Raw genomic sequence first — 24,926 nt, 5'->3', positions numbered from 1 at the left:
CCCAGGGTGTTTCTCATAGTATCTAAAATTAGCCGAATATACGTATAATCATCCTCAAAAAGGACAAAAAGAATGCTACGTACATCTGTTTTAATGCACATATGTGGTTTACAACACTTTTCTGAAAAATTGGCAACTTCACATTCAGCCCCATGATTTGTGGATGTGAGGTCTACTATATTTTTTCCCCCACCACTCTTAAATCGAAATGTTAATAATCAATTTATGCAGTACTGTTGAAATTTTAGGAGCAAAATTGCTTTTCCCCCCAATTTCCAAAAATGTAACGTTAAGCATTTATGCTTGAAGTGGTACATAAATGCGATACAGTACCAAACGCTACAATTTTTACCCCAATTTATTTTACAGTGTTTTTATTGTGTAATATGTGAATGCAAAACTGCGACTCCGTTATAGAGGTAAAATGAATAGTCATTGGTTAATAGCATTACGTAATGCCACTGGAAGCACTCCACAACCCCTCTGTAACACTCCTTCCATAACATTTGGACATAACCCCTTGTACTTCCCACCCTCCTCCCTCCTCCATTCTCCCCTTCTCCTTCCTCCTCCTCCTCCCTCCTCCTCCTCCTCCCCCTCCTCCTGCCCCCTCCCTCCTCTCCCCCCCCCCCCCCACCCACATGCACATTTTACTCAGTTGTGGAAGAGTTAATAAAAGACGCATGCAGACCGCATCATGAGTAACAAGGCCAATGGAAATCGGATGATGTGGAACACACAATTACCACAGGAATGGCTTCAGGAAGGCGCATGCAGTGCGTGCTGACGGCTTGATTATACAGCATACGGTACTAATCAATTTTGTTCGACAAACTGTACGATTACATTTTTCACCGTCACTCATGGTGAGCAACACTCGAGCCAAACAAATCCAATGGAAATCTAACGCACCAATCCCAAGCATGTATAATCAGCAGAGGCCTTACGTCTTAGGCCAAGCAGAAAACCAAGATGGTGGCCATATTATCTCCTCTGGGAGCCATGGTGGGTGGAGTGAAGCAACAAACGTGGGTGGGGTCTCGCAACTGTCTGACCAATGGGTGCACATTTCACAAATCAACCCCCCACCACCTCCCCCCCCCCAACCCCCAACAAGAACCACACCAACAATAACAACAACAACCATGCAAAGCTCTTGCAGACCTGCGACATGTCACAGGTAAAAATAAAATGTGCAACAACATTTCAGGATGGCCCATTTGCTGATCCCATCTCAATGCTTGGCTCATGATGTTGTGAACTTTGGATTATTACCCCGCGTGTGAAGTTTGACATCACTGAATGAAAATGCTATTAATTTTGGTGTAGAAACCTTTTCTGGAGCTTAAAATGTTTTACTTGAGTGCGACAATTTTTATTTTCCTACGAAATAAAGGTTCATGTAAGAGCAAGGCGAAAGTCAACGCACCGAGAGAGTGGGGGCAGCCAGCCAATGAGCAGAAGAATGATCAAACAGGAGAAGAGGAACGAGAGGAAGTACACAAACAAGCCCGAACCAGGCCGCAAGGTCACACCTCGTCATTAAATAGCAGAAAACTCACCGTTAATCACGTCTTGTCGTTTAATTGCCTGATTGGAAAGCTGCTTCAGAACATCACGGCTAATGTTGGCCTGCCATTCAGAAGCCTCAGCTTCAACCTTAAGATCAGCATTGTTCTCAAAGCGTAACTTATCTGAAAATGTGGGCACCACTGCTTCAGCCCTGCATCACAACACACAACGTTTTAATGATTCAATGAGTGTGGCTTTGCAGGATTGCAGTTTTTAATTGCGGCAGTAGGTGTAGATGTACCGTGAAAGTTTCAGAGATGGCCGCTGCTTCTGGATTGTTCCACGTCCTGTACTGAGATCGATGTCGCTCATGGAGCGAGTAGTCCCTGGATGACAAACCTTACGCTGCACATCTGCATAACCTTTCCAGGACTCAGATCTGCCAAGTCGAGTATTGTGCCTGCACATAGCACAAACAATATATCATATAGTGCATTATTTAAATAAATAAAAAACTAATTTTGCATTCCTTTAAAATAATCTGGAAGAAAACTGGTGGAAGGTGGAATATGGCGGAAGGGAGCTGTGGGAACTTAAGGCGAGGGGGGCGGCAGGTGAATGGGGGGGTGCCCATCAAGCACCTGTGAAAGAGTATACTGTATATACACTAGTTAAACATCACCTCGAAAAATCATTGTCCAAATTCATGTACCAACTACATGGTATTCATAGAATACTTAGCCTGTGCAGACAACTTGGTGCGAGCCAACTCTTCCGTTTCGAAGGTTTTTTTTTTCTTTGATCCAATATGGCTGCCAGACCACGTGAGCGATGACATCATAAATTTATATTCTCTAATATAATTATTGCATAGATCATGCTCAATAAATTTCAAACTGATCAGACTAAGCATTGTCTCTGTTGAATTATGACATCATTATTATGGCACCAATGACGTCATCGTTAATAACACCTATTCCCCACATGGAGTTCTTTACAATGAGCCATGTTTCAATTTTTTCCATGGAGCGGTTTTGGAGATATAGAGGTGCAACCTTTTTCGGTTTGTCCAGGATGGCGCCTGTACCACATGACCTATGACATCATAATTATCATGAAAATATTCTACAGGAGGTGGCCCTCCTATGGTGAAAAATTCGTGTCAATCGGACCAAGAATTGCAGAGAACAAAAATTCATACTGATCGAATAAAGCGTTGTACTTGTCGAATTATGACGTCACAATTAAGGTACCGATAACATCATCATTAACATATCCAATTCCCCAAGGGGCGTACTTGACAATGAGCCATGTTTCAATTTTTTCCATGGAGCGGTTTCAGAGATATAGAGGTGCAAAGTTTTTCGATTTTTCCAAGATGGTGCCTGTACCACATGACCTATGACGTCATAATTATCATAAAAAGTTTTTTACAGGAGGAGCCTGAAAAATTCATATTCTGAAAATTTAGTGTCCATCTGACTAACAGGTGCAGAGGAATTTTCTTTTTCATACTGATCAGATCAAGCATTGTACTTGTCTAATTATGACGTCATAATGTAGGCACCGATGACATCATCAGCAACATCTCTTATTCCCCATGGGGAGTACTTGACAATGAGCCATGTTTCAGTTTTTTTCATTGAGTGGTTTAGGAGATAGAGGTGTAATGTTTTTCCAAGATGGCGTCCGTACCACGTGCCCTATGAGTCATAATTATGAATAAAAAATTATACAGGTGGAGGGAGGCACTCCTATGGTAAGATTTTGTGCCAATCTGACCAACCGTTGCCAAGAAAATGAGTTTTTAAAATGCTCACACATACGCACACACGTATGCCACATGTACACTACCGGTCAAGAGCTTTTAGAACACCTCAATTTTTCCAGTTTTTATTGAAATTTAAGCAGTTTAATGTCCAGTGAATAACCTGAAATGGTACAAAGGAAAGTAGTAAACTGTTCGATGTTTAAAAAAAAGTTTAGGTGAGCAAAAACGGGAAAATAATGTAAATTGCACAGTTATATTGTAAAAAAAGGCCTTCTTCAGGGAACAAGTAATGGGTTAACAACTTACAGCTGTTGTGCAGCAATGTAAGTAAATTAAGCCTTGAAAGTTGATGCAAACAATTCCTACAGGTGTCCCAACCTCTGCTGATTACTTGATTACAAACCCCCTGTCTGTATAAAAGCAGTATTGGAACAGACTGTTATTACACCCTCTGAAGCATTATTTGGACAATATTGCACTGCAGGAAGTGGTATATTGGAAACTGGAGGAAACTCTGACAGGAAGAGGTCTGGCAGAGCCAAAGCCGCAACAAAATCAGAAGACAAGTTTCTGAGAGTCAACAGCTTGCGTGATAGGCGGCTCACATGACAACAGCTTCGAGCACAGCTTAACACTGGTCGAAGTAAGCAAGTCTCAGTTTCAACTGTGAAGAGAAGACTTTGAGCTGCAGGTTTGACAAGTCGAGTGGCAGTAAGAAAGCCATTGCTGAGATGGCAAAATAAAAAAAAGAGGCTTGCCTGGGCCATGAAGCACCACCAGTGGACGTGATGTGCGATGGTCTGGGGCTCTTTTGCTGGATCCAGAGTCTGCGACTTGCACAGAGTGACTGGCACCCTGAAGCAAAAGGGCTACCACAGCATTTTGCAGCACCATGCAATACCCTCTGGTATACGCCTAGTTGGTCAGGGGTTCATCCTACAGCAAGATAATGACCCTGAACACACCTCCAGGCTATGTCAAAACTACCTTCGAGGAAAAGAACAGGACGGTAGGCTTCAAATCATGGAATTTCCAGCAGAGTCTCCAGACTTAAACCCCATCGAGCTGGTTTGGGATGAACTGGACAGAAGGGTGAAAGCAAAGCAACCTACAAGTGCAACACATTTGTTGGAACTTCTGCAACAGTGTTGGGAAGAACTTCCGAACAATATTTGATTTCCATTGTAGAAAGAATGCCACGAGTGTGTTCGGCGGTTATATCTGCAAAAGGTGGCTACTTTGCCGAGTCAAAAATTTAAATTAAATTTTGTTAAACAAAATGATTCTATGATTTATTTTTTATCTCCAATTGTTTATTTGTTCTATGCTTAATTTCAGAGTACATTGAGACATTAATCTGCGTAAATTTCAACAAAGAACTGGAAAAATTGAGGTGTTCTAAAACTTTTGACCGGTAGTGTACGTATGCACATACGCACACAAATGCTTATTGCTTAACCCTGCTTTTCGCTTCGTGAGAGCATGGTAAAAATGCACACAGGTGGAGGAACTCTTGGATTTCTAATCGCATCATCCCAAATCCTGGATGTGGCAATAGGTTACTTGCTGATCCATATGCTGTATTGACATTTGTGAGAAGGCCAAATGCCTCAATTGTGTTTACTTCCAAACCTTGTGTCCCCAACACCTTGCTCTCTGTACCCACCCTACCCAGTCATACCCAACTTCTCCTGGACTATGTGTCTCTTGCACGTGAGTAGGTGAATACATTTCTGGCAAACCTCGACACTGATTCTGCAACTGGACCAGATGGCATCAGCTCAAGTGTCCTAAAAACCTGCTCTGCTGCTATTGCACACCCTTTTTCTGCTCTTTTCATTCAATAATTTGTGATTGGTCATCTTCCATCTGCATGGAAAGCAGACAACATCACTGCATTACATAAAATGTGTAAAAACTGATCCCTGTAACTACAGTACTATTAGCTTGCTTCAAATCATCAGCAAGGTCATGGAATCCAGCATCGCAGTTGATATGAAATCCTTATTTTTCTCCAATGGCCTCATTGCAGAACAGCAAATCAGATTCAGACAAGGTCACTCCACCAAGGAAATGCTGCTTCCACTCATCCAACATTGGATGGTGGCCCTCAATGTCAGACATGAGATCAGGATGGACTCTCTGGGCATATCTTGAGCTTTCCATACAGCTTGTCATCTTGCCTTACCCTCCAACCTCTCTGCCTATGGCATCCAAGGTCAACTCCACACATGGCTTACTGACTTGTTTTTTTGTATACAAGATCGAGGCTCATGTAAGAGCTAACATTAATCACAAAAAACATAAACGGACACATAAAACATATAATAAAAGGACAGTGAAGCACAAGATGGGGAGAGAGAGGTAGCACACAAGCACAACAGCGGTAGAGAATAGGGACATTGGGAGATCTGTGGGAGTGAGAGGGCTTGGGGGGAGGGGTAAAGTTAAGGGGGTGGGGGTGGGAGAGGTATAAAACAAATGGACACTGCTATGACTTCCAGGAAAGAGGGCGGTATTTCAAAAAGGTGGATTTTGGGTGAATTAACGGGGGTAGAAAAGATCCAGGTTTTGGATGGGGGAAGATAAGAGATGGTGGTGAACAGCTGTTTTAAAGACCTGGAGGGAGGAGTGGGATTGAATAGAGTGAGGGAGTTTGTTCCAGAGGCAGGAGAAAAGAGAAATGAAAGAGTGAAGGTGAGCAGAGAGTCTTGATTTTGGCAGTTTCATTTGAAGAGGATTGCTGGCAGATATTGTGCAACCTGAAGGAATATTTGGGGGACAGAGCACAGACAGAGCTGCGCAGCAAGACAGAACAGACAGAGGGAGCTAGGCCGGAGAGGAGTCGGTAGAACACAGAAAGACCACCAACCTGCCTGTGGTGAGCGAGTGAAAGCCCCATCAACTCAGCTTCATCGCAGAGATATTAATTATTCTGAAAGCTTTGGTTTCTTCAGTGTGAAGCCGAGCTAGGTGTGAGGCAGGAGCACCAGCCCAGAGGGGAGCGCAGTACTCCATTGAGCTGCGGATGAAAGCCTTGTATGTGGTGAGGAGCTCAGGTGTGCTAAGGAAGGACTTCGCACGATGGAGGATGTCCAGTCGGCGACTGGCTTTGGAGGCCAGTTTGGAAATGTGGTTTTCCCAGGAAAGATCATGGCAGATAGTGAGACCCAAAAGCTTGAGTGACAGAACTTATTGGAGAGGATTGTTGAGAAAGTGGATGGGGGGGTTGTCCAGATGGTCTTTTCGGAGAGACACAGTGAGAGTGTGAGATTTGTCAAGATTGAAGCCAATGTGCAGCTCTCAAAGGAATCCTTTTATCACCTCTCGCTCTCATGGCTGGAGTGCCTCAAGATAGAGTTCTGGGCCCAATCCTATTCCTGATCGACATAAACGATCTCTCTGACTCTCTGGACAATCCCCTCTATCTATTTGCTAATGACTCCCCAACCTTGCCATAACATATCCCTCATCATTCAAACAGGTGGGCTGCAGCTTTTCCCCAGTCTTCAGACCTGGAAAAAAATCACAATCTGGTCAAACCCTCAGAATATGTCTTTCAATCCTAACAAATCACTCATTCTCACTCCATCTCCCTGAAAGGAACATCTGGCAAACCCTCCTACCTACTTTCTTAACAATCCTCTTGAGGAAGTTCATCCACTCAAAGTCCTGCATCTCAGTATTAGCCATGATATTTCTTGGGCAAACATTTCAAAGTTGGCCTCCAAAGCCAGCCGCCGACTGGGCATATTGCATCCTACAAAGTCCTTCCTTAGCACACCTGAACTCTTATCCACCTGCGAGGATTGAAATCTGCAGCTGGATGGAACAATACTCTCCCCTCTGGGATGGCTCACCTGCCTCACACATTGCTCAACCAGATGCCGTGGAAACACCTTCAAGATTATTGGAAGCTCACGTGATGAAGCTTAGTCTGTTACTTCACCATCACAGACAGGTCTTTGGTCTATCTGTCTTCCACTCCCTCTTTTATGGTCTTGCATTCCCTCTTTTATGGTCTTGCACCCTCTGCTCATTCCATGCTTTGATGCCCCCAGATTTTTGCAGGACGCATATGGTCCAACATAAACCCCCTTCTGGTGAAACTCCAAAAATCCTGAATCACTGCCCATCTCCACTCATTCGTTCCTCTTTTTCCACCTGTGGAACCAACTTCCCCATCCTCTTAAAACTCATTCTTCCCTCCAAGTCTCCAATACAGCTGCTCACCTATATCTGTCATACAAAACCATTATTTTTTTTTCTACCCCTGCTAACCATCCCCATGCCCCTCACCCTCTCCCCAAGCCTACCCTCTTCCAAACTTCAAGTTTGTCCGACTTGAGAGTTTGCTTCTGGTTCCATCTTGTCCACCCCATGCATCCTTCCCGACCACTCATTCCTTCCCACACCCATTTTGTCCAAGTCACCCTCTATTTTGTCCTTCAAACAAGCTGTTGGTGTTTCCTCCCTCTCTCTACTGTTCCTTTTGTTCAGTTGTGTTCTAGCTCTTCCACAAGCCTTTATCTTGTACACAAAAAAATCTGCTAACTGTCCAAGAAAGGCATTCGTAAAATATGGAACGGAAAAGTATCTCATTTATCAAACATTGTTTTTGATTGATAAATTTGTTTGAGGGGTGAAATTTCTTATCAATATCAATTTGTAATTCGAAAAAATATATATATTCCAGTGTGCATTTTGTTTTCTGTTATGAATTTTAATCAAGTTCTTTAAGATAGATATCATGAAGTTAATCAAACATAAACCCATTATGAATTACCAGTCAATGAATTTATCAATCGCTTTGCGGGGAAAAAATGGCCTCTAAACGGTGGTTTTATGCATGTTCTTACAGATTTGAGGTTATTCTTGCTCAAGTTCTGAACCCAATTGGACTCGTATTTGTACAGGAATAAAATTGCAGACACACGTGGGCTCACACATGCATGGGCACACGCACACACACACACACACACACACACACACACACACACACACACACACACACACACACACACACACACACACACACACACACCAGGAATCAGCACAGAAATTATGTAGCAACACCTAACACAACAAGGAGACCGGGAGGCAGAACAGAAGGGATGTAAGAGAAGATGCTATGGAACAATAGATCACCAATGGTGAAACAAGGCCATACTCAAAAACGGTAAAATGAGAAGAACTGAATTGTCCACAGCCTGGATAGTCTATAAGAAAGCTTTCAATTAGGATAAAATACATGCAGGTATACAAGATCACACCCAGATAGCCAAGCTCATTGATTATGCAATGGAACACTGGAATACCAGCATTGATGTTAAAGCACTCAGAAGGAAAGATCAAAATACCAGGAGTGAAGATACAATGCAGGATCTTTCAGTGTGACAGCCTTTCCCCAATCCTGCTTTTCCTGGCTCTGGACCAATGAGCAACCTCATTAATGAGCAAGGACATTGATATACCATAACGTCCAATAGAAGAACTTCCAAAGAAACAGGAAAAGTGACAATGTACTGTACGTCTGTACATGGATGATTTAAAGCTCTTCACACTGAATGATGAAAAATTGGCAGAACAACTGAAATTAGTGGAACAGTACTCCAACGACTTGGCCTAGATAAGTGTGCCAAGCGCACATTCGTGTATGGTAGACTAACAAAAACGAAAAACATAAAAATTGACCAAACACAATACAGGAGCTAGAAAACTAAGCATCATGCAGATACCGTTGAGTAGAAGAGGGCCACCAAAAACGTCACCAACAAATGCGCAAAACAAATACCAAAGAATACTTATGTCGAACGAATCTCTCCCAAAGAAACAGAAGCAAAGCCGTTAACGAACTTACAGTACCAGTATTCCAATACAGTTGCATAATAATAAACTGGCCACAAGCAGGAATCAACAAATTAGCTAGATATCAAAACAAGGAAACTCCTCACTATCGACAAAATGTTCCACAAAAACCAATGCATCCTAAGAATATACCTGTTGAGACGAGGAGGTAGCAGCCTGATGGAGCTCAACCAAGTACACAGTCACAACTGTCAGATTGGCTGAATATGTGAAAAGTTCAACAGACTACTGAATCCAATTTGTGTGCAAACACAAAGACAGCAAGCCAGAAAAGGTATTCCTAACCAGCCTTGCAAAAAGTTCCCAGTGACAGGTGCGAATAGAGGATGTCACACATGAAACTGAAACATACAGCCCGAATAACAGCAAAAAAGGACAAAGAAATATACAAAACTTTATCAACAGATATACACTGACAACTAGCTGGTAGAATGATAAAAGAGCAGGGAGATGTCAGAAAGAGTTGGCCAGATTTGATATAAATAAAAAAGGCTCAATGGAATGGCGAAGAAGAGGTCAACTCAATTGGATGGAGAACAAATCATTATAAATACCCAAGAACCAGGGACACGACACGAATGGCTTCAAGGAAATGGCAGGACTGAATCAATCGGACAGTTATAGATTTTGCAAGGTAGAAATAGAAAGTACAAGCCACCTCCTATTGGGATGTAAAAAAACCCTCATGTCAGAGCAACTGTACACCCAAAGGCACATCAAGGTATGTAGAGTAATCCACTGACACATTTGTAAAACTTTCAACATCCCAGTCCCATAAAACTCATGGAAGCATGAGCCAAAAGCAATAACTGAAAACAAAGATGGGACGTAATGCTCACGCACGACCTGATGATTCCATCGAGCGTGAACATAAAAAACAAAGCATTGTGACTGGATATGGTACACTTAGGTAGAAAACAATGAGGTGGCAGTGCCCAAAAATTTTGGCCAAAACAACATGGAAATCAAGAAAATAACCAAATACTAAGATCTCAAAAATGAAGTCAAAAGTTCCTGAAAGCTGCAGAATGACGGAATGGTACCAGTGATAATTGGAGCAATAGGAATGATAAAGAAAAACATGAGAGATCTTAAAAGCTATCACTGTGAACATGACTACAAACAAACTATAATGGGAAGCTTTCCATGACCCAGTGTGACGATCCTGAAAAGAGCCCTTGAAACAAAACTTTGAGAACAACAAAACTTCAAAAGTCACTCCACGAATTGTGATCCCTTATCAAAATGGAAGTTGATCTACTGTGAGACAAGGGAGGACTCCATTCCACCTTCCAAAACCCGCATGTGAAGATAACAACCAATGGCACACACACACACACAAACACACACACACACACACAAACAAACAACCTACCCAGGGCACATGCCGCACCTCACTGTCTCCGTCCCACACCTCACCTGCTTCCCCCTGCCCGCCCTCCCCCTTCTGTGAAGATATGTAACACCTGGCACATATACAGTGCATTCAGAAAGTATTCAGACCCCTTCACTTTTTTCACATTTTGTTATGTTGCAGCCTTATGCTGAAATCGTTTAAATTAAATTTTCCCTCATCAATCTACACTCAATACCCCATAATGACAAAGAGAAAACAGGATTTTAGAAAGTTTTGCAAATTTATTAAAAAGAAAAAACGGAAATATCACATTTACATAAGTATTCAGACCCTTTGCTTTGATTAAATGGACACTTGAAATTTAGCTCAGGTGCCTCCCATTTCTCTTGATCATCTTTGAGATGTTTCTACACTTTGATTGGAGTCCACCTGTGGTATATTCAATTGATTGGACATGATTTGGAAAGGCACACACCTGTCTATATAAGGTCTCACAGCTGACAATGTATATCAGAGCAAAAACCAAGCCACGAGGTCAAAGCAACTGCCTGCAGAGCTCAGAGACAGGATTGTGTCGAGGCACAGATCTGGGGAAACCTACAAAAAAAATTCTGCTGCATCGAAGGTTCCCAAGAGCACAGTGGCCTCCATAATTCTTAAATGGAAGAAGTTTGGAACAACCAGGACTCTTCCTAGAGATGGCCGCCCGGCCAAACTGAGCAATCGGGGGAGAAGGGCCTTGGTAAGAGAGGTGTCCAAGAACCCGATGGTCACTCTGGCTGAGCTCCAGAGATCCTGTGTGGAGATGGGAGAAACTTCCAGAAGGACAACCATCACTGCAACACTCCACCGATCTGGGCTTTATGGCAGAGTGGCCGGACGGAAGCCTCTCCTCAGTGAACGACCCATGAAAGCCCACATAATCTTGTTTTTCACAGTCTGAGAGTCCTTTAGGTGCTTTTTTGCAAACTCCAAGTGGGACAAGCAGAGCGACGAGCATGGATTCTGTGGGCTTTCATGTGTCTTTCACTGAGGAGAGGCTTCCGTCTGGCCACTCTGGGCACACACAGCTTCCGTCTGGCCACTCACCTCTATTACCAAGGCCCTTCTCCCCCGATTGCTCAGTTTGGCCAGGCGGCCAGCTCTAGGAAGAGTCCTGGTTATTCCAAACTTCTTCCATTTTAGAATTATGGAGGCCACTGTGCTCTTGGGAACCTTCAATGCAGCAGAATTTTTTTTGTCGGCTTCCCCAGATCTGTGCCTCGACACAATCCTGTCTCTGAGCTCTGCAGGCAGTTCCTTCGACCTCATGGCTTGGTTTTTGCTCTGATATGCAGTCAGCTGTGAGACCTTATATAGACAGGTGTGTGCCTTTCTAAATCATGTGCAATCAATTGAATTTACGACAGGTGGACTCCAATCAAGGTGTAGAAACATCTCAAAGATGATCAAGAGAAATGGGAGGCACCTGAGCTAAATTTCAAGTGTCATAGCAAAGGGTATGAATACTTATGTCAATGTGATATTTCAGTTTTTTCTTTTTAATAAATTTGCAAAACTTTCTAAAATCCTGTTTTCTCTTTGTCATTATGGGGTATTGAGTGTAGATTCATGAAGGAAAAAATGAATTTAAAGATTTCAGCATAAGGCTGCAATATAACAAAATGTAAAAAAAGTGAAGGGGTCTGAATACTTTCTGAATGCACTGTAGCTCACATAGTCCCAGATTAAGAATAGCAAGACTTACCTCGGGTGATTATTATAGTTGGTGTAGCTTTCACTCTCACGTATCAAATTATATTCTTCTGACTTACCATTGACTTACCCTAACTTACTGTCGGATACACCCCGACTTTCGTTTTTGTCCTGCATTGGTTGTTCAAACTTCTTCACAATATGATTCACATTGCTCATATAGCCTTCTGCAATACAAAAATAACAACAATAAGGTGTTGAAAAGAAAAGAGACGCTAAAGTTATTATATTGAAGAACTGCAGGTATAGACAATTGGGATATAGAAACAAAGTTAAAAAGAGGAATAACATTTAAAAGGGAACTGCAAATTCTTAAAATAAATATCTTGAACGATTGAGTACAAATAATGACAGGTACAGCAGATTAATTAGAGTTAAAGATCGGATACAATGTTCCAAAAAATTTTAAATGACTGAAAAGCAATTGAAAGTGTGTTCTTTTGCGAAAAGCAAAACTCGAAAACTCGAAAGACTCAAGAATGACTATGAGGATAGAAAGAAAATTTAGATAAGAACAAATAATTATTAGAAATTAGGGGAGACTGTTATTGTCTTTGGACTTTTATTCTTTTGAACTCCTAAATGAATCAGACTTTAATAGTCCTTCAGAAGTTGGTATCTTAGGAACGGTACGTAATAAAAAGAAGCAAATGGTACATAATCAACAAAGGGATATAGTTAGACAAATATGCGAAGATGGATAAACAAAGGAAGACAATAATTGTTGAGTGCAGCGATGCAAGAGCAAAATGATATTGAACTTCTATATGACTTCCTGTTCAACAAATATTTCTATTTCTGACTTCAGAAAAGAATAAATGATAATTTTCTTAGAAGGAAAAATAAAAAAATCAATGTTAAACATTCTTGAATGTTCCTCAGGATGATATTTATAAATGCAGCACGGCACATACCATCCAAATAAGAGCGATGAGCTGGACGAAGAACATCTTTCAGGAGAGAGACTTGTCCTCTTGCCTTTTCCCTCTCCTTCCTTTCTTCTTTTTCCTTTTCCCTCTCTTTCCTTTCTTCTTTTTCCTTTTCCCTCTCCTTCCTTTCTTCTTTTTCCTTTTCCTTCTCCCTCTCCCTTCGCTGAGTCAAATTCTTTCATCAAAAAAAGAAATACCAGATTATTACAAGTGATGAGAAATAAGTTTTATATCATTGCAGTAAATAACTCTCCCATACCATTTAACTTTGTTCATTTTTTTCTAAAAGAGATTGTGATGGAAGGAGAGGGCAAAGCCTGGTTTTAAAGGTTTTTTTTAGGAAACCATGCCTGGTGTTGGCTTAGCGGTTAGGGTGCCGGCTTGGGATCCCATGATCCTGGGTTCGAATCCCGGTTGATCGCTGAATTAACACCAGGGGGGGTTGGCTCAGCCTGTCATCCTTCCGAGGTCGGCAAATTGAGTACCATTTCACTGGTAATTCCTTGTGTGTCACAAGAGGCGACTAACAGGGTTGGCAGCAGGAAGGGCATCCGGCCACAAAACATTGCTTCAAAAAGGGGACCCGAAAAAGGCCAACCCCTGCTCTGCGGGGAAAAATTGCCTCTAAAGGCGGTTCTAAAGGTGGTTCATGCCAAACCTACAGGGGGCACTTCATCAGCGGATCAGCGGCACAGCCTCTGAAGCTATGATTCTCCTAGCATACACCCACATGCTGCAAACTACACAGGAAGAAGTACGTATTTAAGATCGAATATAGTTTTTCCTTAAGTTTTCACCTTACGAGCCTCATGTTTTAGGTTTGAATCCTGACCCAGCTATAAACCGTCATCTCGGCATTTCACAGGCAGGGTGATTCATCAATGTGTATGCTGTCCCTTGGATAGACGTTAAATGGGCGCCCCATCTGCGGCATTAATTGGTGGATGTTAAAGAAGGACACCCATGGTGTCCTTTACGAAGAGCAAGGTGAGCTATCGCCGGCACCATGGCCAAATCCTACATTCATGCCCGAACTACTGCTGGGACGACAATGGCAAACCACCAAGTATAACCCTTGTTCAGGAAGCTGCTTTGGCGGCACCGACACTCTGTGAAGAGTATGGCACATCAGAGAGAGAGAGATAGGGAAAGAAGAAGAAGAACCACCTTTAGAGGCCATTTTTCCCCACAGAGCGTGGGTTGGCCTTTTTCGGGCACCGTGGTCCCCTTTTTGAAGCAATGTTTTATAGCCGGATGCCCTTCCTGCCACCAACCCTGTTAGTCGCCTCTTGCGACACACAGGGAATTACCAGTGAACTGGTACTCAATTTCCCAACCTCGGAAGGATGACAGGCTGAGTCAACCCCCCTGGCGTTAATTCAGCGATCGACTGAGATTCGAACCCAGGATATTAGGATCCCAAGCCGCACCCTAACCGCTAAGCCAACACCAGGATTCGAACCCAGGATCCTAGGACCCCAAACCGGAACCATAACCACTAAGCCAACACCAGGCTAGAGAGAGAGACAGAGAGATATAGAGATATAGAGATATAGAGATATATAGAGATAGAGATAGAGATAGAGAGCGAGAGAGAGAGAGATACATGCTCACCCACTTCATGCTCTTAATCTCAACATTTACAATTACTGAATTTAGAGACTGCGCACCTATAGGCCATCCTGCCAAATCAAGTAACTGTATTTTGGGTTTATTTCTTCATGACACTCACAACAGCTTGGCAAGGTTCTATTTGGATTTGTGATTTGGCAATGGCTCTTGTAAAAAACACATTTTAGAAGATAACAACTGACTTCTATAAATGAGATTCCCCAGTGCCATGTTTCCTGATGGGAGTGCCACAGTCATGGAGTTATGAATCGAGAACTTGTTAATAAATAGGTCAAACACATTTACAGTTCCCTCTTGTGACATATCCTACAGTCTATAGGTTTGATAGTAATACTAACGACAATAATCCATAAGATTCGAAACAAATTCAAAGCTGTATTGTAACGGGAGGTTTGAGTAGCAGGGTGAGCAGGTGCAGCTAAAGATAGAGGGCAGGGTGCAATTAGGATTTAATAAAATGCTTTTGGGAAAACTTTACACTAGCCCTGAGAAATTTTGCATTTTGTCAAATTTTCTTGAAGTGCTTTCTTTAAAAGCAGCTTATATACATACCTTTTTGAGATTGAAAAGGTGTCGCCGTTTTCCAATCACTTCGGTCAATATGCCACGGTACTTCAAATATCCTTCTAAAGCTTTCAGCACTGCATTCCTAAAACCAACAAGTAATGCGTAATGAAACAGAATCAAAGATAGATGAAATAAAATGTACGATTCAGACAATTGAACTGATGTCAGAAGTTAGATGAGAAGATGTTTATCACTATTGTAAACGGTGTTTGGCTGATATACCTGTATAATTGTATATATAAACTAGCAGAAGTACCCGGCATTGCCGGGCGGTGGAGGGGAGGGGAGGGGGAAGGGGAGGGAGGGGAACGGGGGAGGGAGGGGAATGGGAAGGGGAGGGGAATGGGGGGGGGGGGGAGGGGAACGGGGGGGAGGGGAACGGGGGGGGAGGGGGGAGGGGAACGGGGGGAGGGGAGGAGAGGGTGGGAGGGGCGAAGAGGGGGGAGGGGAGAAGGAGGGGGGGAGGGGAGAAGGAGGGGGAGAGGGGATGGGGGGGGAGAGGGGAGGGAAGGGGGAGAGGGGAGGGGGAGGGGGAGAGGGGAGGGGGAGGGGGGGAGAGGGGAGGGGGAGGGGGGAGAGGGGAGGGGAAGGGGAGGGGGAGGGGAGGGGAGGGGGAGGGGAGGGGGAGGGGAGGGGAGGGGGGAGAGTGGAGGGGGAGGGGGGAGGGGAGCGGGAGGGAGGAGGGGGAGGGGAGCGGGAGGGGGAAAAGGGAAGGGGAGGGGGGGAGGGGGGAGTCAAGTCGGAAGTCATTGTCCTCAATTGAATGTCGCATTTATTTTTTACTAGGACGTGCCCGTACGTGGGTGCCCGTACGTGCGTGCAAAAAAACATGCGTGCAAACAACAACAACAAAAAAAAAACTTTGAAACCACGTGGCAGTAACGACCACAGAACCCCCCCCCCCTCTATTTACATGAAATGGTTTGGTCCATTCGCAACGACCACAGAACCCCCCCCCCCCCTCTATTTACATGAAATGGTTTGGTCCATTCGCAAAGCCAAAGCGAACGGCGAACGGCTAAATCGCCATAGCTCGGTAACTACTTGTCCGATTAATATGAAACCTTGAAAAGGCACATCCTCAGGTCCCCAGCAATATACCTGGCAAGTTTCAAGTATATCGGACCCGTGGTTGTCGAGAAACAGCGGTCACAGACACACAGACACACAGACACATACACACAGACACACACACATACACACACACATACACACAGAGATTACTGGAATTATAGATAGATTCCCTGTCAAATGGCATTGGTCCCGCATTCCGAACCCGGAAGTCGGAAGTCATTGTCGTCAAAATAATGTAGCATGTATGTTCACTCTGTCACATGCCGTTGGTCCCATGTCAATCGGATGAAGTTGAAAAATTAACGTTACGAAGTTTCTCTGGGACGTACTGATTCCGAATATGAAGTTGAACGAAATAATCGATGGAAAGTACCAAACAAATTGCTTCCGATAAACAGTACATGACACTCTCTTTCCGTGCCCTATCTGTGCGAGTGAAGAAGTAAACGGCTCTGGGACGCCGGACTTCCTTTGCCATACGTTTCAAATGCATTTAAACTTCAAGTACGATCAGTTCACTTCAAAAAGCTTGAGCTTGCACCAATCGATTTTTTTGTTAATCGATCTATTAAGTCATAATGTCCAATTCTTCACTTAAATACGGACACATATCCCCCTCCGTACTCATTAAAAGAATAAACATCAGTCAGTTCCGGTTATAACTTTGTGGGCGGTGTATAAGTAAAAAGAGGCATCGTGTGTTTTAACTTGTAAAGCAGTACAATAGACATTTCGCTTTATTAAATTATCATTTATTTTACCAATCTGTTACCTTTATTCGAAAAACAGTCACTTAAGGGATTGAAGGTCTTTTATAGTTCAAAATGGACACCTAGACTGATTCTGAATATGAAGTTGAAAATTAACGTTCCGAAATACGCTGATGACGTCATAATTTTAAAACGCGAAGTTTTTTTTAATTTAAGGTGTGCTGTAGTTGCTCTGAGACGTACTGATTCCGAATATGCCTTTGGTTTTGCTCTGCGATGAGTAGTTCTCGAGTTATGAGGACAAACAAACAAACAAACATACTTTACTGCTTTATATATATAGATAGTTATATGTGTAATGTGTATATATATATATATATATATATATATATATATATATATATATATTTACTAGCTTGGCTCGGCTCGCTACGCGCCTCACCGAGCGTCGTTACTGAGGAACGGGCTTATTTTAGCTGAGGATAATGACTGTACCTGAGTTGCTGTGTTGTCATGATTTACACCAATCATAATACAAACAATTACTTTGCACAAATTTATTTGTAGTGTTTGTGATATTACATTTTTATAGGCAATTTAGGTTGAAGATTTAGGTTGAAAAAATATATAAAATTCAAAAATGAACCCCTCAGCACGTACGGGAGGATAGGTGCAGACTGGAAGTTGGGGACAATTACACCTCACCACCACGTAATTCAAAACACCTCACCCCCATGTAATTTAAAATACCTCACCTCCATGTAATTTAAAACACCTCACCCCCACCAAATTTAAAACACCTCACCACCACGTAATCCAAAACACATAACCCCCATGTAATTCAAAACACCTCACCACCACGTAATTAAAAAAACATCACCACCACGTAATTCAAAACACCTTACCACCATGTAATTCAAAACACCTCACCCCCATGTAATTTAAATACCTCACCCCCATGTAATTAAAACACCTCACCCCACCAAATTTAAAACACCTCACCACCACGTATCCAAAACACCTCACCCCCATGTAATTCAAAACACATTACCACCACGTAATTCACAACCCTCACCACCACATAATTTAAAACACCTCACCACCACGTTATTCAAAACACCTCACCACCACGTCTTTCAAAATACCTCACCCCCATGTAATTTAAAATACCTCACCCCCACGTAATTTAAACACCTCACCCCCACCAAATTTAAAACACCTCACCACCACGTAATCCAAAACACCTAACCCCCATGTAATTCAAAACACCTCACCACCACGTAATTCAAAAAACATCACCACCACATAATTCAAACACCTTACCACTATGTAATTCAAACACCTCACCCCCATGTATTTAAAATACCTCACCCCCATGTAATTTAAAACACCTCACCCCCACCAAATTTAAAACACCTCACCACCACGTAATCCAAAACACCTCACCCCCATGTAATTCAAAACACATTACTACCACGTAATTCACAACCCCTCACCACCACATAATTTAAAACACCTCACCACCATGTAATTTAAAACACCTCACCACCACATAATTAAAAATACCTCACCCCCATGTAATTTAAAATACCTCACCCCCACGTAATTTAAAACACCTCACCCCACCAAATTTAAACACCTCACCACCACGTAATCCAAAACACATAACCCCATGTAATTCAAAACACCTCACCCCCATGTAATTTAAATACCTCACCCCCATGTAATTTAAAACACCTCACCCCACCAAATTTAAAACACCTCACCACCACGTAATCCAAAACACCTCACCACCATGTAATTCAAAACACATTACCACCACGTAATTCACAACAACTCACCACCACATCATTTAAAACACCTCACCACCACATAATTCAAAACACCTTACCACCATGTAATTCAAAACACCTCACATCACGTATTTCTAAACCTCACCACCAAGTAATAAAAACACCTCATCACCAACTAATTCAAGACACCTCACCACCACATAATTAAAAACACCTCACCACCAAGTAATTCAAAACACCTCACCATCACGTAATTCAAAACACCACACCACCACATAATTCAAAATGCCTCACCCCACATGATTCAAACCACCACAACGTTATTAAAAACACTTCACAACCACGGAAACAAAAGTTTCAGGGAGTAGTTCAGTGACAACAGACACTGCCCAGATATGTAGAGAAATAGATAAATGACTGTACCTGAGTTGCTGTTTTGACATGGTTTACACCAATCATAATTCAAACAATCATAATGCACAAATGTATTTGTAATATACGTGATATTACATTTTATAAACAATTGAAGTTGAAAACTTAAGTTGAAAAAAAAAAAATCCCCAAAAATAGAGAGATACAGCCCTTTCCCAACCATTATCTGGCATACGTACATGGCAGTTACGTGCGCTCATTAAAAGCTGGAGAACTGAAATTATATTTAGATTGGTTACTCCCGGCTGCATCCAGGCGATTCCATATAATGAGTGGATACCAGAGATAATGTGCCGTGTGGCAGGACGTACTTATCGCTCCCATTAAGGTACAGCGATAGCTGGATGGGATACCTTAATGACGGTTCACCACTGATGGTATGAAATCGCATAATAACTGATGTGTGTATATTTATATATATATATATATATAATTATATATATATATATATATATATATATATATATATATATATATATATATATATATATTGTTGCGGATATGAGGATTGTGTTTTTTTATTGTGTTGTATTGTATAGTAAATTGTTGTGAAATATTGCTTTATTCTGGACACTCCTTACTCCAGTTATGTATAAAGGTCAAAGGGCGTCCCATAATTAGGTCATAAACAATCACGTCAGCCAATCATAGATTTCCCCCTGGTTGATAGTTATATCTTTATTATGTGTATTAGGGTAAGGCCTTGTCTTCCATTAAGATGACACTCCATTGCACCAAGTGAAATAGAGTAGATTCCTTTCATTCCCCATTCCCACTCCCAAAAACTTTCATTGCCAAGCCTCGATTGCCAATTACATCCCCTCCAAGCCTCCATTGCCAACTGCACGGGGCACAGGTTTGTTACAGCGGTGGGTTGCTGATTTCACCCCAATAGCCGCCATTAAGCATGTGCTCAGCTCGGGGTCAGAGGGCCTGTGCCTACCAATCAGGGCCGAGGCGAGCTGACCGATGGGCGTGTCCAAAAGGCCGGCGGCTTGATCGCCAGAGGCGCTATAAAAGCGCGCGCGCAAGGTACTGCCGGAGGATATCCAGGGAAGCACAAAGCCTGCTATTCGTCGCCTTGCTCGCCAAAGTTGGACCAAAAAAAGGAGTTAACAGCAAGAAGCCTGGAGAAAGCACGCGACGTCCACGCAGCAACACAGCAGCTTCAACAACAGCAGCTTCAGTAACCGCAGCTTGGGGCCTGGACGGCAGTTTTGAGCGGGGCCGCGAAGGAACGGCGGCTGCCAAACGCGCCGATCGTGCTGCAGCATCCTTGGACCTTCCTTTCCCTCCAGCCATCCACCTACTGCCTTTCCATCCTTCTTGTGTACGTGAGTTTGTTTTGTTTGTTCTGTCCTTGGGTTAATTAAGACTGTAAGTAAGCTAGGAATTTGCACTGTGTCTCTGATTCTTCTGTAAATTATTTTCTTATCTTTCCTTCTTCCTTGGTTACTTTGAGCGTGCAAATAGTAAGAATAAATTTAGTAGTATTTCCAACCATTTCGTCTTCTTCTTCTTCTTCTTCTTCACATCCGTGTCGCTTTTGTCTTTTCCATATTGAATATCTGTGGCGCGATCCAGCCAACGTTCGGGAATCGGGTTAGTCGGGGTAACTGTACGGCCGCGGTGCCATCCGCTCGGCAAACCAACATCCTTATCCGCGGTCCGTAACAATATATATGTATATACTAGCAGAAGTACCCGGCATTGCCGGGCGGGGGAGGGGAGGGAAGGGGGAAGGGGAGGGGTACAGGGGGGAGGGGAGAGGGAGGGGGGAGGGGGAGGGGAGGGGGAGGGGGAGGGTAGGAGGAGGGGAGGGGAGGGGAACGGGGGGGAGGGGAACGGGGGGGAGGGGGAGGGGAGGGGGAGGGGAGGAGGGGGGAGGGGGAGGGGGGAGGGAGGAGGGGGGAGGGCGGAGGGGGAAGGGGGGAGGGGGGAGGAGAGGGGAGAGGGGAGGGGGAGGGATGGGAGGGGGAGAGGAGTGGGAGGGTGGGGGGAGGGAGGAGTGGGAGGGTGGGGGGAGCGAGGAGTGGGAGGGTGGGGGGAGGGGGAGGTGGAGGGGGAGGGCGAGGGGGGTGGGGGAGGTGGAGGGGGTGGGGGAGGTGGAGGGGGAGGTGGAGGGCGAGGGGAGGGGGAGGGGGGAGGTGGAGGGCGAGGGGAGGGGGAGGGGGGAGGGGAGGGGGGAGGGGAGGGGGAGGGGGGAGGGGGAGAGGGGTGGGGAAGGGGTAGGACAGAAAGGAAGGGGTAGGGGGGAAAGGGAGGAGCATGAGGGAAAGGGAGGGGGATGGGGAAGGGGTAGGGCAGAAAGGAAGGGGTAGGGGGGAAAGGGAGGGGCATGGGGGAAAGGGAGGGGGAGGGGAGGGGAGGGGGAGAGGGTAGGGTGGAGGGAGAAGGGAGGGGGAGAGTAGGGGGAGGGGGAGGGTAGGGGGAGGGGGAGGGTAGGGGGAGGGGGAGGGTAGGGGGAGGGGGAGGGGGGAAAGGGAGGGGGAGCGGGAGGGAGGGGAAGGAGGGGAGGGGAGGGGGATGGGGAGGGGGGAGGGGGATGGGGAAGGGGTAGGGCAGAAAGGAAGGGGTAGGGGGGAAAGGGAGGGGCATGGGGTAAAGGGAGGGGGAGGGGAGGGGAAAGGGGAGGGGGGAAGGGGAGAGGGTAGGGTGGAGGGGGAAGGGAGGGGCAAGGGTAGGGGGAGGGGGAGGGGGAAAGGGAGGGGGAGGAGGGAAGGGGAGGGGAGGGATATAGATGGTTACTGGCAATTGATCACATCCAGAAATGATGTAATCCACACAATTTATGTACTTTACATAACGTTAATAGGAATACATGGCCGTGTAGATGGGAAATACAGTTTGTTTGAAATAAATCACAAATATCAGATGAAAGTGAAAAAAAAACCTATGTGGTGTGAATGGCAATGTTCCTCGCTGAAATGTGAAAAAACTGAATTACGTGCGAACGCATAACTGTGAGATTATGGCGGCAAAGTTGGAACATCACGTGATCCTAGAGAAGTATCCGGCATTGCCGGGTGGGGGAGGGGAGACCCGTACATTCCCAACCCGGACATTCGCCCTCTTGACTCAAGCTCGTATTCGATTCGTATTCGAAATCGAAAGGGGAAAGGGGAAATCCTTCGTATTCGAAAACACGAAATATGAATTAAAATTTAATTCATATCGCACAAAATCGACACAAAACACGGTCGCATAAAGGTGAAAAACGCAATGGCTTTTCGCCCTGAATCACGTGCAAACGTGTGACGTGTGACGTGTGACGGGATGGAACATCACGTGATCGCTCTGAGCGAATCAGCGAGCTGCTCGCACTGGCTGAGATTAGCGGGTACTTCGCTGAAATGCGCTGAGATAAATATGAATAAAAAATATGGATCTCGTCAAATATGGTCTCAGCCATGTTCGTCCCAGGCTCAATGGCCATGTCTATGCCAAATATCAAGCACGTGAGCCTCTCCGTTTCGGAGTCTATCGGTAACATTACACACACACACACACAAACTGTGTTTTATATATATATATATATATACTAACAGTGCTTTCAGAAAGTATTCACACCCCTTGCTCCAATACAGACGAATCTGCCAGTGAGAAAGGGTGGATATGAAACATTTCGACAAATAGAAATAGAAAATCAAAATGATAATTGTATTGAGAAATTTATGAAACTTGCCACCCACTTTAGGATAGATAAAAGCAGCGTCGTTCGGGTGGAAACTCAAAATCATAAATGGATTGACATATTTATCAAACCAGCGAATCTTCGTAATTGTGTTTACTTCTGGATTGGGAGCAGCTTTGTGCTTTGTATTGATCGAAAGTCAAAATCATAATTGTATTTAAGAATCGGGTTCTCAAGGACCCAAAAAGACCCTCGAGTACGGCAGGCAGGTATGCTACAAGGCAATGAAGACCAATGAAAATTTGATCCAATGGACCAATGGGCCCACTTGTGATATAAAAATGATGGTATTCCATAAAAAAGGTCGGGACATTCCATAAAAATTCATGGCGTTCAGCTAGAAAATATGACTCGTGACTTGACTTGAGGGAAAATGACTTGTGACTTGACTTGAGAAAGGTTTGTAAAGGGTTGTAAAGGGTAAATTCAAAATGGTTCTAAAGGGTCCCTAAATTGGTAGCCATAGTATAGAAATTGTGGGTGGAGTCAGGCGAACTGTCTAACCATTAAGTACAACATGCATGCACGGCTCCTTTTATACAGACTTGGCATTTAATATGGAATTTTTTTTTTCCTTGACTTGGGTTTACTTTCTTAACTCAGTATATCAATCTGGTGAGTTTCTTTTACACTTTTGGTGATTTATTTGTTAAAAGAACCATGTCACTGATTGTCTGTCGCAGCAAGAAGTCAACAACAGGATTATATCACAGGTGGCGTGGCAAAATGTACGGACAGGTGCATTTGATGATTGGCTTCACAGTCGGGTATACAAGGGTTGTTGCGTTCTGTATTAGTGGAAAACAACTGCTGCACGTCTCCAAAAGTTATTGCCGCTTCCTCTGGAGATGGTCCATCAACTCGACAATGCTGTTTGTCATGGTGTGGTGGCTTTACGAAATTACGGCATGAAATGGCGTGCTATTGCTCGGCAGTATGGCATCACTCAAGGTCAGGTGTCAAAGATCCTGAAACGAAATGCTCAGATGGGTGTCCCTACTCCAATACCGAGGCCGGGACGTCCCCGCAGAACCACAAGGAGGGATGATCGCCAGCTGCACCGGTTAGTCCGCAATGGCCGTACCAAGTCAGCTAATCGGCTTAGGGCTGAGTGGCAGCAACTGACAAATGTGCCTGTATCCAGAAGGCTACTCAACCAACGACTGGTTCAAGCAGGCTATCGTGCCAGGCGTCCCCCTGAGAAAGCCATGCCTGACCAGACAACACCGCCAGCGCCGATTGCAGTGGGCCAGAGAGCACCATCAACGGCAGCCAGGACACTGGAATCACGTGACCTTCAGTGACGAGTCTAGATTTCTGGTCTATCGTCAAGATGGCCGCGTCCGAGTGCGCAGACAAGTGCGTGAAGCCTACAACAAAGATTGTATAGTGCCAAGGGTCCAAGCTGGAGGTGGTGGGGTGACCGGTTGGGCTGCTTTTCATGCAGGGGGCAAAACTGACCTGGTTGTTCTGAATGGAAACCTGAACCAGTTCAAGTACAGGGCCATTCTGGAAGAAACATTGCTTCCATTTGCTCGTACAGCCTTTCGAGGAAACTTTGTCTTCCAAGATGACAATGCACGGCCTCATCGTGCTCGCATGATCCAACACTTTCTTGCTGACCGTGGTGTAGAGTATATGGAGTGGCCTGTCATGTCCCCGGATATGAATCCGATAGAGAACTTGTGGGCAGAATTAACGTGTCAAATCGACCACTTGGACCAGCAACCGACCTCTGTGCGTGAATTGCAGCAGGCTGTTGTCACTGCATGGCAAGCGATTCCTGTCCAAACCTTGGCAAATCTCGTGAACAGCATGCCTCAACGTGTACG

The 24,926-nt window shown here is 44.2% G+C and overlaps 1 protein-coding gene across 11 annotated transcripts in view; it reads right to left on the bottom strand.

Annotated features, from left to right (window-relative positions):
- LOC137431249 (rho guanine nucleotide exchange factor 11) overlaps positions 1–24,926 on the bottom strand; it is a 159,714-nt gene that overhangs the window by 40,488 nt on the left and 94,300 nt on the right. For all 11 annotated transcript variants that reach the window (XM_078780119.1, XM_078780123.1, XM_078780134.1 and 8 more), the window contains 5 exons: positions 15,377–15,473; positions 13,178–13,367; positions 12,334–12,430; positions 1,814–1,972; positions 1,563–1,723 (listed from right to left, as the gene is read on the bottom strand). In XM_078780119.1, coding sequence (XP_078636245.1) covers positions 1,563–1,723; positions 1,814–1,972; positions 12,334–12,430; positions 13,178–13,367; positions 15,377–15,473 — 704 coding nt within the window. The remainder of the gene's footprint in view (positions 1–1,562; positions 1,724–1,813; positions 1,973–12,333; positions 12,431–13,177; positions 13,368–15,376; positions 15,474–24,926) is intronic.

This window comes from Myxine glutinosa, chromosome 1 (assembly GCF_964187855.1).
Source record: "Myxine glutinosa chromosome 1, kmMyxGlut1.1, whole genome shotgun sequence".
Taxonomy (NCBI): Eukaryota; Metazoa; Chordata; class Myxini; order Myxiniformes; family Myxinidae; genus Myxine; species Myxine glutinosa.
The sequence above is the reverse complement of the archived record's forward strand: the minus strand, read 5'-3'. Positions and strand labels throughout refer to the sequence as shown.